This window comes from Hippopotamus amphibius, chromosome 9 (assembly GCF_030028045.1).
Source record: "Hippopotamus amphibius kiboko isolate mHipAmp2 chromosome 9, mHipAmp2.hap2, whole genome shotgun sequence".
Classification (NCBI taxonomy): domain Eukaryota; kingdom Metazoa; phylum Chordata; class Mammalia; order Artiodactyla; family Hippopotamidae; genus Hippopotamus; species Hippopotamus amphibius.
Genome location: NC_080194.1, coordinates 129,862,026 through 129,879,477, shown reverse-complemented (window position 1 = coordinate 129,879,477; position 17,452 = coordinate 129,862,026). Strand labels below are relative to the sequence as shown.

At 47.6% G+C, this 17,452-nt stretch overlaps 1 protein-coding gene across 1 annotated transcript in view; it reads left to right on the top strand.

The window, feature by feature from the left end:
* Positions 1 to 5,512, top strand: part of TEKT5 (tektin 5) — a 38,491-nt gene extending 32,979 nt beyond the window's left edge. The window contains exons 6-7 of the mRNA XM_057695772.1: positions 968 to 1,122; positions 5,125 to 5,512. Coding sequence (XP_057551755.1) covers positions 968 to 1,122; positions 5,125 to 5,341 — 372 coding nt within the window. The 3' untranslated portion in view covers positions 5,342 to 5,512. The remainder of the gene's footprint in view (positions 1 to 967; positions 1,123 to 5,124) is intronic.
* The last annotated feature ends 11,940 nt before the right edge of the window (positions 5,513 to 17,452 follow it).

Below are 17,452 nucleotides of genomic sequence, written 5' to 3'. Positions count from 1 at the left end.
CAAACGGTTTGTTAGTGTATGTCTCATGCAATAGTTGAGACATATACAGTAAGTCCCCTATATATGAACCTCCAAGTTGTGAACTTTCAAAGATGAGAACGTGGGTTCCATCCACATCAGGCGTGAGTGAAACTGCAGCTCGCCCTCCGTCTCCTATTGCTAACGAACCTTCAGCTCTACCACCTCCCACCTCCTCTCCCTCCTCCGGTCCGTACCTCTTCCTGCCTGTTCGCTCGAGGTCAGCCCTGTGTGCCGGCTGTTGTACTGCTGTACTTTTCAAGGTACTGTACTGTAAGATGAAACGTTTTCTTTATTTTTTGTTTTTTATGTATTTTTTGTGTAACAAATATTATAAACCTATTACAGTACAGTACTATACAGCTGATGTGTTAGTTGGGTACGTAGGCTACCTTTGTTGGATTTAGCAACAGATTGGACTTACTGTAGTAAAAAATGCTTTGTGGGCGAATGAAATTCACATTTAACTGGGTGTCCTGTATTTTATCTGACAACCCTCACTCTGCACCAAGCTCTGTTCCTGGTGATGGGGATACAGCAATGGACAAAGCAAAGCCCCTGACCTCTTGGAGCTCACATGCTAGTGAGAGAGACAGACAAGCAAATAGATTAACCGAAGGGGAGACGTTGGGGGACACGGTGGCAGGGTACCCTTCTACGCTTATCAGGAACAGAGCACATGTCACCTCGTCATTGGGTCCTGCCGACTCTGGGAGGGGTGTCAGCACAGCCCACCCACAAAGATCCTTCTCTCAGGGGAGGGGCACCATGAAAACTAGAACTGCTCACAGACCTAGAGCCTCTGTGATAGCCTAGGGATGATAGGGAGGAGAAAGGATGTTTCACCCCAGTGAGGTGACATCTGTTTAGTACCCTCAGTTCTGGGGGCACTTGTGGTTGGCAAAGTTCAAGATCAGGTTCCTCCTGATACCCCAAATGTTCCCCACAGACACTGCAGGAGATCTTCCAGACGGAGAACACTATCATGCTTCTGGAAAGGTCCATCATGGCCAAGGAGTGCCCGCTGAAAGTGGCACAGACGAGGCTGGAGTGCCGGACCCGGCGCCCCAACGTGGAGCTCTGCAGGGACATCCCCCAGTTCAAGTGAGTGGTGGAGGCCGGCGGGGGAGGGGCCGGCGGGGAGAGGCGGGTCCCGGAGCTACCAGGAAGCCTGAGTCTGGAAAACAGACCCTCCACCAATCAGGACATCCAGACCCACAACTCCACAGGGCACTGGGTGGGGGCCTGGGGTTCTGGGGGTGCTCTTGATAGTCTCCCCACCACGGAGGCTGCCCCTCTGCACTGAAGCCTTCTCCTCTCAGAGAGGATGGTTTGGTCGGTCTGCTCTGCTCGGGGAGCCCTCCAGCTGTCCCCTAAAGGCCAACGAGAGGGAGCCGCCCAGGACAGAGATGTGATCTTTGCCCTTGCTGGCTTCACCCTCCTTCTCTGCAGGCTCCCATGAAAGAGGTGCCCAGCCCCCACCTCACTCATCCTCCACCACCCTTTCTGTGAAGCTCTCACCTGGAGCCCTCAGAATAGCCTAACCCGGCTCGTCCTGCTAAGCTGCAGAGGGGCTGCTCACAGGAGAGGGCAGAAAGCTCACACAGGCCCAGGAGCAGGGTTTGTGCGTCTGGGGCAGGGATTTGGAATGGGACGATGACCAGGCAAGAAAGGGGATGGTCATCGGACATGGGGGGTTAGTTTCCCGTGAACGTGCTGTGTGACTCGGGGCAGGTCCCTGGGCTGCTCTGTTCCCTCCGTGCCAGCGGCACTGTCTTCGTTCTCTGTTGCTGCATAACACATGCCCCCGCAACTCAGTGGCTTCTCTTCCTGCTAAGCTCAGATGTGGAGAAGAGAGCTGGAGAAGTAAGGGGGAGGAGGAAAAATATTTGGAGAGAAAATGCCGGGTGGTTCCGTGCGCTGAGGTTTGCACAGACTCAGTTACGGCCTGAGATAGTCGTGTAGGACTCAGAAAAGCTGGGGGTCGTGTCGGGGGGTGGGGTGGGGGGAGGTGCAGAGCCATAACCTGGCTTTGAACTTGAAGGCCTGGCTACCTGCTGCTCAGCTGGCCTGGAAGGGCTTCACCCCAGAAGTGGGTGCCGTGGGGCCAGGGTCCTGCCCCTGGGCTGGGTGGGGTCCAGGTCCTGGGTGAGGGGGTGGGGAGGCTCTCCTGACCCCTCCTCCACCTGCCCCTGCGTCTTGGATGCTCGGATTGGGCTCCTGGGGCAGAGGCTCTGATCACCCACTTGTCCACCCCAGGGGGCTTACACACAACAGAGCTTTAGGGAAGGGATCGGTGTTGTCCTGGGGGACTTGCAGCTCTGGGACACGCTCCCTGCCTCTCTGTCCACGAACTGCGCCACCAAAGGATTTAGACAGAGAGCAAGGATGGGGCATGTTTGACTCAAGAGCCCTGGGCAGTGTATGTGTGTGTACTGCGTGCAGGTGTGTGTACTGCGTGCAGGGGTGTGTACTGCGTGCAGAGGTGTGTGTGCGTGTGTGCACGCGCGCACCACTATATGTACGTGTGTTCAGAGCTGAGCAGGTAACAGCACTGGAGCTGTCCGCCTTCTCCGGCAGCTGAACTGCCCTGTCCACGCATTACCTTCCTTGCGCCTCCTCCCCCTCCCTTACCACCTCTGGGCCTCTCTCCTCTTCCTCCCACAGGTGGCCCCTCTTCTCCTGACCCTCTCTGAGCATGAAGGTCCCTTCCATGTCCATTCCTCAGAATGAAAGTCCCTTTAGGTTTGCATGTAAATTAGTGAAAACGAAGTACAATTTAAAATTCAGGTCCTTATTCACACAAACTGCATATCAAGTGGTCAGGAGCCGCGTGTGCCTGGGGGCGCAGAACAGGATATTTCCGTCGCTGCCGAGAATCCTGCTGGACAGCAGTGGTCGGGAGCCCCAAGGAAAGAACGGTCTCCAGGCTGCTTCTGTCGCCTCTCTCAGGCTCAGGCTTGTCACGGAGATGCTTACCCTGATATCAACCCAAGTCCTCCCAGCAGCGTATCCTTCTGTCCTGAGCATAGTTTGACTGTCCCTCTCTCCACCCTCCCCCCACCAGGTGGGTCCCAGGGCCCAGCCCCACAGCCAACCCACCGTCACCGCTCACCAGGTATATTCCCATCTTAGGGCTGCTATGACAAATGACCATAAACTGGGTGGATGACAACAATAGAAATTTATTCTCTCAAACTTGCAGAAGCCAAGCATCTGAAATCAAGGTATTAGCAGGGTTGATTCTCTCTGGGGGCTCTGAGAGAGCATCCTTTCCTGACCCCTCTGCTGACTTCTAGTGGTGGCCAGAGGTCCTTGGCTAGTAGCTGCATCACTGCATCTGCCTCTGTCTTCACATGGCCTTCCTCCCCGTGTGTTTCTGTGTCTCAAATCTCCCCCTCCTTTCTCTTATGAGATCAGCCGTTGGATTTAGGGCCCATCCTCAATTGAGGATGATTTCATCTCAAGATCCTTAATGCAATTACATCTACAAAAACCCTCCTTCCAAAGAGCATCACATTCACAGGTACTGGGGTTCAGACTTGGACATTTCTTTTGGGGGACACTATTCAATAAGCCACTCACTCCAGATATTGAAAAACCCTAATCTCTCTCCCGCCACCACTCTTATTCCCGCCAATCTAATCTTTACCCAGCAGCCTGGAGGTTATCCCAAATTTGAATCAGCACGTCATTTCTCATTTCAGCACCCTTCTCCCCCCACCCCCACCCCCGCACGCCTTCCCCTGCACTGAGAACAAAATCCAGACCAATCGATTTTGCATGTGTTCTTCTCTATAGAACCGCACTGTCCAGTTCAGTAGCCCCCAGCTGCATGTGACTCTTCTATTTACATTTAAATGATTTAAAATGAAAAGTGATGAAAAATTCAGCAGTGCAGATATAGAAGATTACCAGCATCACACAGAGTTCTCTAGATCAGCGGCTGTAGAGTGCTTCCCTCTTGGTCTTCACATAGCCAGCTCCTTCTCATCTTTTTTTCTCAGCTCAAGCGTTCCCTCCTTAGAAAGGCTTTTCCTGGTGCCTTGGGAAGGTCTCACAGAAGCAGAGCTTCAGGATAGGGGAGCCCCGCTTCAGCCTGATCCTCCGGGGGTCTCTGGAGCATGAGTTACACCACGGAGCTGGTTCCACCCTGAGGCAGGGGATGGCCTTTTGTACCCACCCCCCTCTGCAAGCTGTTAGCTTCCCTAGAGAAATGTGGACCTAGGAGCCATCAGCAGCCAATGCTCCCAGCAGCTGGGGCACAGGTGGGACCTGCGATGGATGCCAAGAGCAGACACCACACCTGACCATCTCAGCTACACAAGGCTGGCCCCGTTATCTGGGTTTTTTTTAAAATTGTGATAAAATACATACAACATAAAATAACATACCATTAGTGACCCCTCATACATTTACAGCGTGCAACCACCGCTGCTAACCAGCTCCAGAACATTTTCATTCACTTCCCCCAAAGGAAGTCCTGTTCTCGTTACCAGTCACTCCCTATCCCCCTCCCCCCGGCCCCTGGCAACAAGTAATCTACTTCCTGTCTTTATGAATTTGCCTATTCTGGACATTTCATATACATGGAATCGGACAATGTATACGCTTTGGTGTCTGGGATCTTTCCCTTAGCGTCATGTCTTCAAGGTCCGTCTGTGTTGTAGCACGTACCAGTGCTCCGTGTCTTTTCATTGCATCTGAATAATATCCCAGTGTGAGGATGGACCATATTTTGTGTTTCCATTCATCCGTCGTTGGACATTTGGGTTGTTTCCACCTTTTGACTCTTGTGCTTAGTGCTGCACGAGAGTATTTGTGCAAGTATTTGAGTGTCTGTTTTCAGTTCTTGTGGGTTCGTGCCCAGGAGTGGAATTGCTGGGTCCTGTGGCGAGTCTGTGTCTAACTCAGGAACTGCCAGATTGTTTCCCTGAACAGCCCATCTGTTTCTCCCCCTGTGGTCCCTGCCCTCAGCATCTCTGCTGTGCGTTCACCTGTCTGCCTTCCCCGCCCCCGTCCACCTGGCTCCAGGCGCGCGGGAGATGTGCTTGTGCTGCCCTGCCGGCCGCCTGAGCCGTGCCTTCCCCGCTGCTCTCTCCCCAGGCTTGTGAACGAGGTGTTCACCATAGATGACACCCTGCAGACCCTCAAGCTGAGGCTGCGGGAGACACGGGACACGCTGCAGCTGCTGGTCATGACCAAGTGCCGGCTGGAGCACGAGCTGGCCATCAAGGCCAACACCCTGTGCATCGACAAGGAGAAGTGCCTGGGCATGAGGAGGACCTTCCCCAGCACCCCGTGCCTGGGGATCTGCCCCTGAGCTGCTGCCGCCGCCGCCCCTGGCGTCCCGCTCCACACACATTCTTTATGCAGCACAGAATTTGCAAGGGCAGAAAAAAAAATAAGAGAGTCATTCTCTCCCTTTCCTCCTATCATGGAAAAAAATATATGTATATATAGAAAGAGCTAAAATAAATGTGCCCAAACCAGAGATCCTGGAGCTCGTTCCTTGCTGCGTAACCGGCCTTCTGGCTAATCCCAGGAGGAGACACACTGTGAGTCCCTCGGGGACGGAGCATTGCAAGGTTGTCCGCCTCCCCAAGAATGGAAGAGGCCGCCTTTTTAAAACCTGTTTGTCCATTTAGGAGCACAGTATAGACCGTGGTGTCTAAAGATTGGACATCAGAGCTGAGAGTCCAGAGACTGTCACTCAGGAGCCGAGTGGCCTTGTTCTATAAACGAGGCCAGACTGAGGTGGAGGTGAGTTCAGCCATGTGGGGCAGTGCAGAAAGATAGGATTTGGAGTCAAAAAGTACTGGGTTTGAATCCCGGCTTTGCTAGCTGGGGTGTTCTAGAAATTGCAGTGGGAGAAGGAGGTGGCAAAATCCATTCCATGAGGGGGGCAGAAGGAAGCAGTTCAGCACTGAGGGAAAGGTCTGTGAAGAAGTGACATTGCTTCAGGGACTTCCCTGGTGGCGTAGTGGTTAAGAATCTACCTGTCAACACGGGATACGGGTTCGATCCCTGGTCCAGGAAGATCCCACATGCCACAGGGCAACTAAGCCTGTGCACCACAACTACTGAGCCTCTGCTCCAGGGCCTGCAAGCCACAACTGCTGAGCCCAAATGCTGCAACTACTGAAGCCCTCGCACCCAGAGCCCGTGCTCTGCAACAAGAGAAGCCACCACACTGGGAAGCCCACGCACCACAACGAAAAGTAGCCCCCGGCACCACAACGAAGAGTAGCCCCCCGCTCGCTGCAACTATAGAAAGCCCACGAGCAGCTACGAAGACCCAAACGCAGCCCCCCCTGCCAAAAATTAAAAAAATAAAGTGACATTGCTTCATAGTTAAACATGGAACTACCATACAACCCAGCAATTCATCTCCTGGCTATATAGTATACAAATAAGAGCATTGAAAACAGATACTTAAATACTTATCCACAAATGTTCATAGCAGCATTAATCACAATAGTTACAGGCTAGAAACAACCCAAATGTCCACAAAATGTGGTTCACCCATGCAATAGAAGATTATTCAGCCATTAAAAATGAATGAAGCACTCTTACCTGCTACAACCCAGGTGAACCCTGAAGACATCATGTGCAGTGGAAAAAGCCAGATACAAAAGGTCGCATATTGTATGGTTCCATTTATAGGAAATGCCCAGAACAGGCACATCCATAGAAATAGCAGATTGATGGTTGCCAGGGGAGGGGATTGGGACGTGACTGCTTAGTGGGTCCAGGGTTTTATTTTGGGGGTTTGGGACTTGGTAGAAGTGGTTGGACATTATCAATGTGCTAAATGCCATAGAATGGTTCACTTTAGGCGGTTCATCTTATGTTACGTGAAATTCATCTCAAGAGAAAAAAGCACTATATTGGAGCTGAGTCCTGAGTGATGAGGAGATTGAGGCAGAAGAGGGTGGCACTTCCGATGAGAGGAACAGCACAAGTTAAGGCAGGAAGCTTCATCTTGGATGGAGAAGCTCTTGGAGAGGCTGTGAACCATCTAGCAGGCTTGGCTGAGGCCAGATCACAAATAGTTCGACCTTTTTGCTGAGGTCAGCGTTTCTCAGACTTCATTATTCACATCAGTGCTTCCCAACCCTAAAGAGTATGCGTGGATCACCCGGGCATCTGTTAAAATGAGGATCCTGAGTCCTTTCGTCGGGTGTGGAACCTGAGATTGTGAATTTCTAATAAGTTCCCTGACGATGCCGATAGTCCAGGGACCAGACTGTGAGTAGCAAACAACGCCTCCACAATTTTTGCCATGACCAAGTACAGGTACCCCTTGCTTTATTACACTTCATTGTGCTTTGCAGATACTAAGTTTTTTTTTACAGATTGAGGGATTGTGGTCACCCTGTGTCACGCAAGTCTATGAGCGCCATTTTCCCAACAGCGTTTGCTCACTTTGTGTCCCTGTGTCGCATTGTGGTAATTCTCACTGTACTTCAGACTTTCTCATTATGATTATATTTGATATGATGGTCTGTGATCAGTGATCTCTGACATTACCACTATGACTTGCTGAAGGCTCAGACTGTGGTTAGCATTTTTTAGCAATAAAGTGTTTTTAAAATAAGGTATGTACTTTTAAAAAAAATTTATTTTGGCCATGCCATGTGGCTTGTGGGATCTCAGTTCCCTGACCAGGGAGCGAAGCCAGGCCATGACGGTGAAGGTGCTGAATCCTAACCACTAGACCACCAGGGAACTCCCAAGTAAGGTATGTACTTTTTAAAGACATAGCATTACTGCACATTTAACAGACTATAGTGTAACGTGAACAGAACCTTTGACATGCACTGGGAAACCAAAAAAATTCATATGACTCACTTTATTGCGATATTGGCTTTATTGTGGTGGTCTGGAACCCAACCCGTGGTATCTCTGAGGTATGTCTGTACCATCTTTACTGTTATTCACTCGACCTTTTAGATTGTTGCGCTTTAAAAAAAAATCCCATAAATTTATTTTAAAGAGAGATTTATAGCATGACCGCAAACAGGAAACCTCCTTTGCCAGGACCTGAAAAAACAAAATATTGCTAATGGTGTCTCGTTAGGTAATATTGTCTGCCCAAGGTAATATTATCTGAAGCCATCTTTGGTTCAAAAGGGAGATCGTTAAGTCTTAAAGGAGTGTTAAAGGCTCCTTAGCATCCAGTTGGAGACTCTGTGCTTGAGGAAAGTTTGCTTGAAAGAGGATGGAAGAGTCAGTTTTCCTACAAATGAGTTGCGATGCTATTCGGTGACTTGAATGAATTGCACCCAAGGAGTCATGCTGATGGACAGTAGGGAGCCCATAGGATCTTCAAAGTGGGGATGTGAAAATGACCAGATTAGTGTTTCAGAAATAATTCCTTGTGAGGAGGAGAGGGATGTTGGAGGGAGGTGGGGAGACCAAGCTCTTAGAATTTCAGGTACCAGATGCAGAGGGCCTGGATAAGGACAGGTGCGTGAGGGACACTCACGAGGTTGAAGCCCAAACCCTTAGAGCATGGATGGTAAGGGGCACGTGGGAGACCAGGATGGAGCAAAGATGCCTGGCTTGGGTAGCTGATGCTTGGAGATGCAGTGTCCTTGAGCAGTGCAGTGAGGGGGTGATGAAGAGAGGCAGAGAAAATGTAGACTACTTCCCTTTTCATGCATGGAGTTTGAATCATCACCCAAGGGTTGTCCTGGTGTAAATATTTGAGAGGAGAGTGGAAATGTGAACTTAGAACTCAAGAGAGAGGCTAGTGAGGCTGTGCCTGGGGATGCAGGAGATGTCTGAAGCCTCAGGAGTAGATGCGCGGGTACAGGAGATGCTGAAGCCTGAAAGAGGTTCACTGAAGGAATGTGATGCTGGGGTGAACAGAGGACCAAGGAGGGAACAGAGAGAGCACAGAGAGAGGCAAACAGAGCCTGGAAAAAGCAATGTCAAGGGGCCTGCAGGAAGAGTTGCAAGCATGAGGATATTCAGATGAAGAATAAGGAAAGCCCTTTGGAAGCAGGCATCCTAAACACACCATGGACCTGCATACCCATGGGTGTACACTTTTGGAAAGCAAATTGGCCACAAGGGTCAAGAGCCTTAAAAATATCCACACCCTTCGACTTATAAATGTCTTCCTTAAGACTCTGTCATTAGAAAACTATCCCAAACACAGACTCAGATTAAACATTACAGAGTTATTTATCATAGGAAACCTCCAGAAGTTATGTCCAACAGCAGAGAGAACAGCTAAGTAAAATATAGCACAACCAAGTCATGGAATATTAAGCAGCTACCAAAATGATGCTCGCCAAATGCTTGAGTGCTGAAGGAATACGCTTGTCAGGCTAAAAGTGCAGTGCACCTCAGCCTAGAAAATGAAATAATGCCTTTTGCAGCAACATGGATGGAAATAGAGATTATCATATACGTAAGGTAGGTCAGAAAGAGAAAGACAAAACCATATGATATCATTTATACGTGGAACTTAAAATATGGCACAAATGAACTTATCTGTGAAACAGAAACAGAGTCACAGACATAGAGAACAGAACTGTGATTGTCAAGGGGGAGGGGGTGAGGGAGGGATGGACTGGGCGTTTGGGGTTAGCAGATGCAAACTATTATATGTAGGATGGATAAACAGCAAGGTCCTACTGTATAGCCTTGGGAACTATATTCAATATCCTGTGATAAACCATAATGGAAAAGAATATTAAAAAGAATGTAAATACATGTGTAACTGAGTAACTTTGCTGTACAGCAGAAATTAACACCACATGGTATATCAACTAAACTTGGATTTAAAAAAGAGTTCAGAGAATAAAATTGTGCACTGGAAAAAATATTGCATTGAAATACACTGGAATGTTAACAGAGTTGACGGTAAGTAACTGCTGTCTTATTTGTTTATATTATGAATTATCTACAGTGAACATGTGTTCCTTTTTAATCGGGAGGAAATGCTTTTTTAAATAGACTTTTTGTTGTGCAATAGGTTTAGACTCATAGAAAAGTTGTAAAGATGACATAGAGAGTTCCCACGTTTCCTTCACCTACCGCCCCCAACGTTAACATCTTATATAACTTTGTTATGGTGCATTTGTCAAAACTAAGCAATTAACATTAGTGCATTACTATTAACTAAATTCCAGAATTTGTTTGTTTTTCCTTCTTACCTTTGTCTGTTCTAAGATCCAATCCACGGTACCACACTGCACTTAGTTATCAGCCTCCTCTGTCTGCGATCATTTCTCCATCTCTGCTTGCTTTTCATGACCTTGACTGTTTTGAAGAGGTCTTGTATTTGAAGGTATTTGTTAAATGTCCCTGAATTGGGGTTTGTCGGATGTTTTTCTCATGACCAGTCTGGGGTTACAGTTTTGGCAGGGAAGACCAGAGGTGCGCTGCCCTCCTCATCCCTTACTGTGAGGGTTTTCATGATGTCTGCATGACATCCTTGCTGATGTTAAACTGATCACATGGTGAAGGGGGCATCTGCCAGGCTTCTCCTCTGCACAGTTACTGTGCTGCCTTTTCCATACTCCATTCTTTAGAAGTTAGTCATGAAGTCCAGCCCACACTTAAGGGCAGGGGGGATTAAGCTCCACCTCTTGGAGAGGGAGTATTTACATGTATTATCTGTAATTCTTCTCTAAGCAAAGTGTGACTCTTCACCCTTATTTATTCGATCATTTATTTATATCAATATTAATCATAGATATATATATATTTACACTTTGGGTTATAATCCAATACTGCTTTATTTATTGTGTTGCTCACATTTTTCCAGCTTTGAGCATTGGGAGTTCTTTCTGGCTGGTCCCCTTTGACATGGAAACCAATCTTTTGGTTTGGTTTTTGAGCACTTCCTTACTTTCTGGCCCTATAAGATGCTCCAGGCTCATCTTGAATTTTCTTTTTTTCTGCTCCAGCCCTCGAATCAGCCATTTCTCCAAGCAGCCCAGTTTCCTTTTATTGGAGAATGGTATTTAGACACCAAAGTCTTGGGGCTGGATGCGCTCATTATTAGGATTTGCTTTTCAATTTTTCTTTTTGTGGAAAAACCCATGTAATGTAAAATTTATCATCTTAACCATTTTTAGGTGTACAGTTCATTGATATTACATTCATAATATTGTGCAGCTGTTACCACCATCCATCACCATAATTCTCTTCATCTTATAAAACTAAAAGTCTATATCCATTACACAATAACTCCTCATATCCCCCCCGGCCAACCCCACTCTACTTTCTGTCTCTGATTTTTTTTAAGAACTTTTATTGAGATACAGTTAACAGACAATAAACTGCATATATTTAGAGTATACAATTTGGTATTTTTTTCTTATTAGTAATGTATATATGGCAATCCCAGTCTGCCAATTCATTCCCCCCCAAACCTCCCCACTTTCCCCACTTGGTGTTCATATGTTTGTTCTCTACATCTGTGTCTCTATTTCTGCCTTGCAAAGGGTTGATTTGTACGATTTTTCTACATTCTGCATATAAGTGTTAATATACGATATTTGTTTTTCTCTATCTGACTCACTGTCTCTGATTTTTGACTATCCTAAGTACCTCATATAAGTGGAATAATGCAGTATTTGTCGTTTTCTGACTGGCTTATTTCACTTAGCATAATGTCCTCAAGGTTCATCCACATTGTAGTATGTTGCAAAACTTCCTCCCTTTTTAAGACTGAATACTATTCCATTGTATGAACATACTGCATTTTGCTTATCCATTCACCTATTGATGGACACTTGATTTGTTTCCATGTTTTGGCTATTATGAATAATGCTACAATGAACATGGGTACACAAATAGCTCTTTGAGACCCTACTTTCAATCATTTTGAGTATACACCCAGAAGAAGAATTGATAGATAATATGATAATTCTATTTTTAATTTTTTGAGGAACCACCATACAATTCCCACCAATAAGGGGTTCAATTTCTCCATATCCTTGTCAAAACTTGCTATTTTCTGTTTGTTTGTTTTTATACTAGCCATCCTAATGGGTTTGAGATGGTATCTGTGAGATGGTAATTTTGATTTGCATTTCCCTAATGATATTGGATGTGCTCATTGTTAAGAAATTTTTTAATAAGAAAAAAAAGACTATTGGGTTTAGTGCCCAGGAGGTTTTGGATGAGCTGTAAGAAGAGGTTTTGGCAGAGTGACATGGGCAGAAAGCAAAGTGGAGGGAATGGGGTTACCCTGAGAGTTTAGTCCGCTCTGTATCTTCAGTCCCTGTACACACAGTGGGTGTCCCATATATACTTTATTGGGCAAGTAGTAAATAGCCAAGCAAATATATACAAATGCACGTATATCCATCTTGGATGGGGGGGGATGATTTCTGAGTTTTAGGAGTAAAAGGGTATAGTTGCATTTTGATGTGGGGAAGGTAAGCCTCCTGTCTGCTGTTTACAACTGAGGGACCAGTGATGTGACTCCCGTGATGGCTTTCAGAAGCGGGCATGCAGCCCACAGCCCCACAGGATGTCTCCCCTGCTGCAGCCCAGTCAGGAAATCCTAGAGACAAACCCAAGTGCTGGCTCCCTGCCAGGCTACCAACAAATTGGGAGAAGCTGGAGGATCTCCCAGCTGACTTGCTTTCCCTATGGGCTCAGGAGAGATGCTGTCCAGCTGGCTCCAGGGAACATGCCACTCCCTAAGCAGGGTGTGTGTTTGTGTGTGTGTGTGTGTGTGTGTGCTCAAGCATGTGCTTGTAGCCTTTCCTGCCTCCGTGGCCTCACCCAGCATTTTAGCATTTCTCAGAAATTAGACCTGTGCTAGAAATCCAGCAGGTTTTGGGGAAAAAGTGAGAAACCATAGGAAGCAGATGGAGTTGAAGATGTGAGACTGATGGGCATGGACCAGAGTCTCAATTAGTAGGAAGCCTTCAAAAATGTATTGAATTGAATTAATTGCCAACAACTAAACAATACATTCTGTGCGTGCACACACACGCGTGCACATACATACACACACACACACACACACACACACACACACAGAGCTTCTCTTAAAGATAGGATTATCTGGCTACCCTACAAGCATAATCCCCCTGTAGCTGATATACTGAGCTTGCAGCATTCATTTTGCCACAGTTCCCACCACTCCCTATTGTCACACACTAGTCCTGCTTCACTCACAAATGTTGCCTGCTGATCCTAGGCAACTGATTTTGTCGTTTTGCCTTCTTGAGGCTCCTGAAGGACCCTCTGATCCAGCCTAGAAAACTGAGGCCCAGGGGGTGGGGAGGAGAAGGGGTCACACTTCAACTGGGGTCACACGAGGCAGATTTGGGGTGGGGATCGGTTGCTTGACTCCTGTCTGGTTGATTTCCTATGATCCCAGGCTTCTCCCCATGTGAATTGTCCAGAATTTATTATCGTGCCTGGCACCAAAAGTGACTCTCTGACCTTGCTATCAGTCTGCTCCCCAATAGGGGTGCATTAAAAGAAGGGGCAAAAACAAAAAATTTAAAAATTTAAAAAAAAATAGAAAGGGGCATATGGTCTGAGACATAAAGGCTGGAGTCACTGGGGGCCAGGATGCTTATTAATTTGAATGCTATCGTATTCTCTTTCCCAATTCCATGTCAATAAATCAGCAAAATCGAGTCTGAAAAAGTATAGTAAAACCTCCATAGCAATGCTCTAGGAATGCAAGAGCCCTGGGGATGTTTCACTTTCTGGTTAACGAGAGAGATCCTGAGGCCCCTTTTCTTGTTTTAACCTTTAGCATCACAGGATATTTCTTGAGCAGATGAATGAAGGAATAGATGGAGCTCGTGAGGGCCTCAGGAGGTGATACTTTCAAGCCCTCATTTTTTTGAGAAGAGAAAGCCCAGAGAGGCACAGTGACTTGCTCACAGTCACACAGCAAGTTAGAGGTGGAGCCAGTACTCTGCTGTCTTCAGAACTCCCAGGCCTGTTGCAGAAAACCCTCAGCCCACTTTCTCCCACTGGTTAAGGAGAGCTGAGGGGTCATGCTGAGCCTGTCATTGCTGTGGATGAATCTGAAGGGCCAAGAGTTGTACCACCTGGCCTGGGAATAAAGTTGGCTATGGGATTAGGACACACAGGAGGACTGCCCTTTGAAGCTGCCTTACTTGATATAAGCTTTCATTCGTTCATTCATTCATTCATTCATGTCTTCATTCATTTGTGTCTTCATTTGAAATATTCACCAAGCACCTGGCAGGTGCCAACACCTGTGCTGGGCATTGTCACCCCAGCAGGGACTCTGCCCAGCCGAGTCCTACCTTCACGGAACTCACAGCCACAGTTGTCTGTCAGACAACCCAGGGGAGAACAATTCTGCTATTGCGGAGTCAAATGAGATTTTTTTAAATGGGCTTCCAATGTATACTCATCTCTTGAAAAGGTGAGTTTGCAAGGCCTTTTACTCAACAGCTCAATCAGAAGAGGGACCTCTGGCTTCCTAGGTGGTGCAGTGGTTGAGAATCCGCCTGCCAATGCAGAGGACACGGGTTTGATCCCTGCTCCAGGAAGATCCCACATGCCACGGAGCAACTAAGCCCGTGCGCCAAAAAAAAAAAAAAAAAAAAAAAAAAAGAAGAGGGACCTCGGCCTGAAATTCTCTGAAGCTGAGCTCCATGGGGACCCCTCCGCCCTCCACTCTGCCTGGGCAGCATTCCAGGCCCTTCTTCAACCCAGCCTTCTGTTCCACGCCTGTTCCCCGAGAAACACCACGTCCCCTCACTGCTGAAATCCACTGGAGGCTTCCCATGCAATCTTTCCCAGACTCATTGATGTGTAAGTGATGAACTGCAAAGTGCACATATTTAAGAAGTACAATATGATCAGTTTTCTTGTTTTGTTTTCAAGGTGTTTTGGCTGTGTTGGGTCTTCATTGCTGCTCGAGGGCTTTCTCTACTTGTGGTGAGCGGGGGCTACTCTTCATTGCCACGCGTGGGCTTCTCATTGCGGTGGCTTCTCTTATTCCAAAGCACGGGCCCCAGAGTGTGCGGGCTTCAGTAGCTGTGGCATGTGGGCTCAGTAGTTGTGGTGTACGGGCTTTGTTGCTCCGCGGCATGCAGGATCTTCCTGGACCAGGGCTCGAACCTGTGTCCCCTGCATTGGCGGGTGGATTCTTAACCACTGGACCATCCGGGAAGTCCCCTGATCAGCTTTAATATGTGTTCACCCAAGAAACTACAGCCACCACTCAAGATAATGAATGAACCCATCACCCCCGAAAGCTTCCTCACCCCCTTGGTCATCGCTTCCTCAACCAGGCCATCACAGGTATGTGTTCTGTCACTATAGATTAGCTTGTGGTTTCTAGAATTTTGTATAAATGGAATCATACACCATGCACTCCTTTTTGTCTTTCTTCTTATGCTCAGCATATTTTTTTAATAATTAGTTTTTTTTAAATAATTAGTTTTTTTAAAATAAATTTATTTTATTTTTGGCTATGTTGGGTCTTTGATGCTACATATGGGCTTTCTCTAGTTGTGGCGAACAGGGTCTACTCTTTGTGCATGGGCTTCTCATTGTGGTGGCTTCTCTTATTCCGCAGCACGGGCCCCAGAGTATGTGGGCTTCAGTAATTGTGGCATGTGGGCTCAGTAGTTGTGGTGCACGGACTTAGTTGCTCTGCGACATGCAGGATCTTGCTGGAGCAGGAATTGAACCTGTGTCCCCTGCACTGGCAGGTGGATTCTTAACCACTGCGCCACCAGGGAAGCCCAGCATATTTGTTTTGAGACTCATCCATGCTGTTGCATGCATCCATAGTTGGTTCCTGTTTATTGTTGAGTAGTCCGCTGTCTTTCCCACTGGGATTTGAATAAAACCCAGGCCTCCGACTGGCATTCCACAAGCCTGCACGAGCCACACTCTGCTTCTCTCTGCAGCCTCAGCTCCACCCCATTTCTCCACTCATTGTGTGCTGACTGTCCTCTTTTTCCCTCCATTCCTCAACACACCCAGCTATGCCTGCCCCAGGGCCTTTGCACTTGCTGCCCCACTTCCTGGAAAACTCTTTGTGTGTGTGGCTCCAGCTTGTCATTCAAGTCTGAGTTCAGATACCACCTCCTCCATGAAGCCTGCCCTAACCCCTCTACTTCACCTCCCATCCTTGTGACTGTCTCATTAGCTTGTTTTACATACGTCACAGAACTTATCACCACCTGAAATCCATAAGAGCAGGATGAATGAATAAATGAAACCATAAACAACCTATTTCTGTCATGATGCTTAGGTATACATTAAAAACTCCAGTACAATCACAACAAGATAAAGATGAAATTATCCATCACCTACAGAGTTTGAAAAAACTTCAGAACGTCTGGTTAGATGTCCAGACTTGAGCCAGGTAGTGCATTTAATTCCCACTTCGGGAAGCAGTAAATAAAGAGCAGTAACCAGAACGCTCTGCAGACTCAAACCCAGCTCTAGGGTTTTATTCACTCCCACTGCTTGCCGTCTTATACTCAAAAGGCCTGGTTTCATTCAACTGAGATGATCCCAGAAAGGAGACCCTTGTGCCCCCAGGATCCGTTTCCTGGGACCCTCACCCCACCCCCCAACTCTCCCTCAGTTGTAGGTTTGATGATGCCCACATTGTGGCCCACACAGGGGTCAATCAACGGGAAAAGACTCCTTTCCCACTCTGAGGGCTGGAGCCAGCCACTTGGGGAAGAGGGACCCCAGATATTGAGAGTCTATTCAGACACTTTTCCAGCCTCTGATGGCAGCAGGCCCCGGAGTGGCTGTCTCCTCGCTCTTATGCCCCGTTTCTGTGGGCAATCTCACCCAGATCCCTCCTTTAATTCCATTCACCCCCTACTGACCCCCAGATTCCTGTCTCCTAACCCCAGACTCCTGTGTCCCTGCCTGACAATATCTCCAGCTTCACTTGTCCAGAACTATTGCCACCACCTGTCCCTCCCTAAGTAACACCGCCCCCCACTCACTCCCCCCAACCTGGGGGTCATCTTTGGCTCCTCCTCTGTCACACCCCACATTTAATCCATCGGTAAGTCCCCCCCCCACCCCGCTACAGGGTAGTCTCAAGGAACAGAGGACTCCACAGCCTTACTCACCAAGCAGCTGACTGGGGGGGGACAGCATTTCTCTGTTCTCTGCTAACAAATAAGAAGAAGAAGAAGATGAAGAATGGGAGATAACATTGAATGTTTGTGAGATGCCAAGTGCTTTACCCTCTATCTCAGGTGATCCCATACTCCTCCTTTGAAGTCGCTGCTGTGCCTATTCCCATTTTACAGATGAGAAAACTGAGGTATGTGGAGATTGAAGAGCTTGTTTAAGGTTGCAGAGTTGGCAGAGCCAGGATTCACACCCAGGCAGTCAGGCTCAGAGTCCATGCTTCCAACCACATGTATTGGGGTGCCCACAGTGGCACAGCTAGAATGGGCTGGCCCTGGCCCCCAAG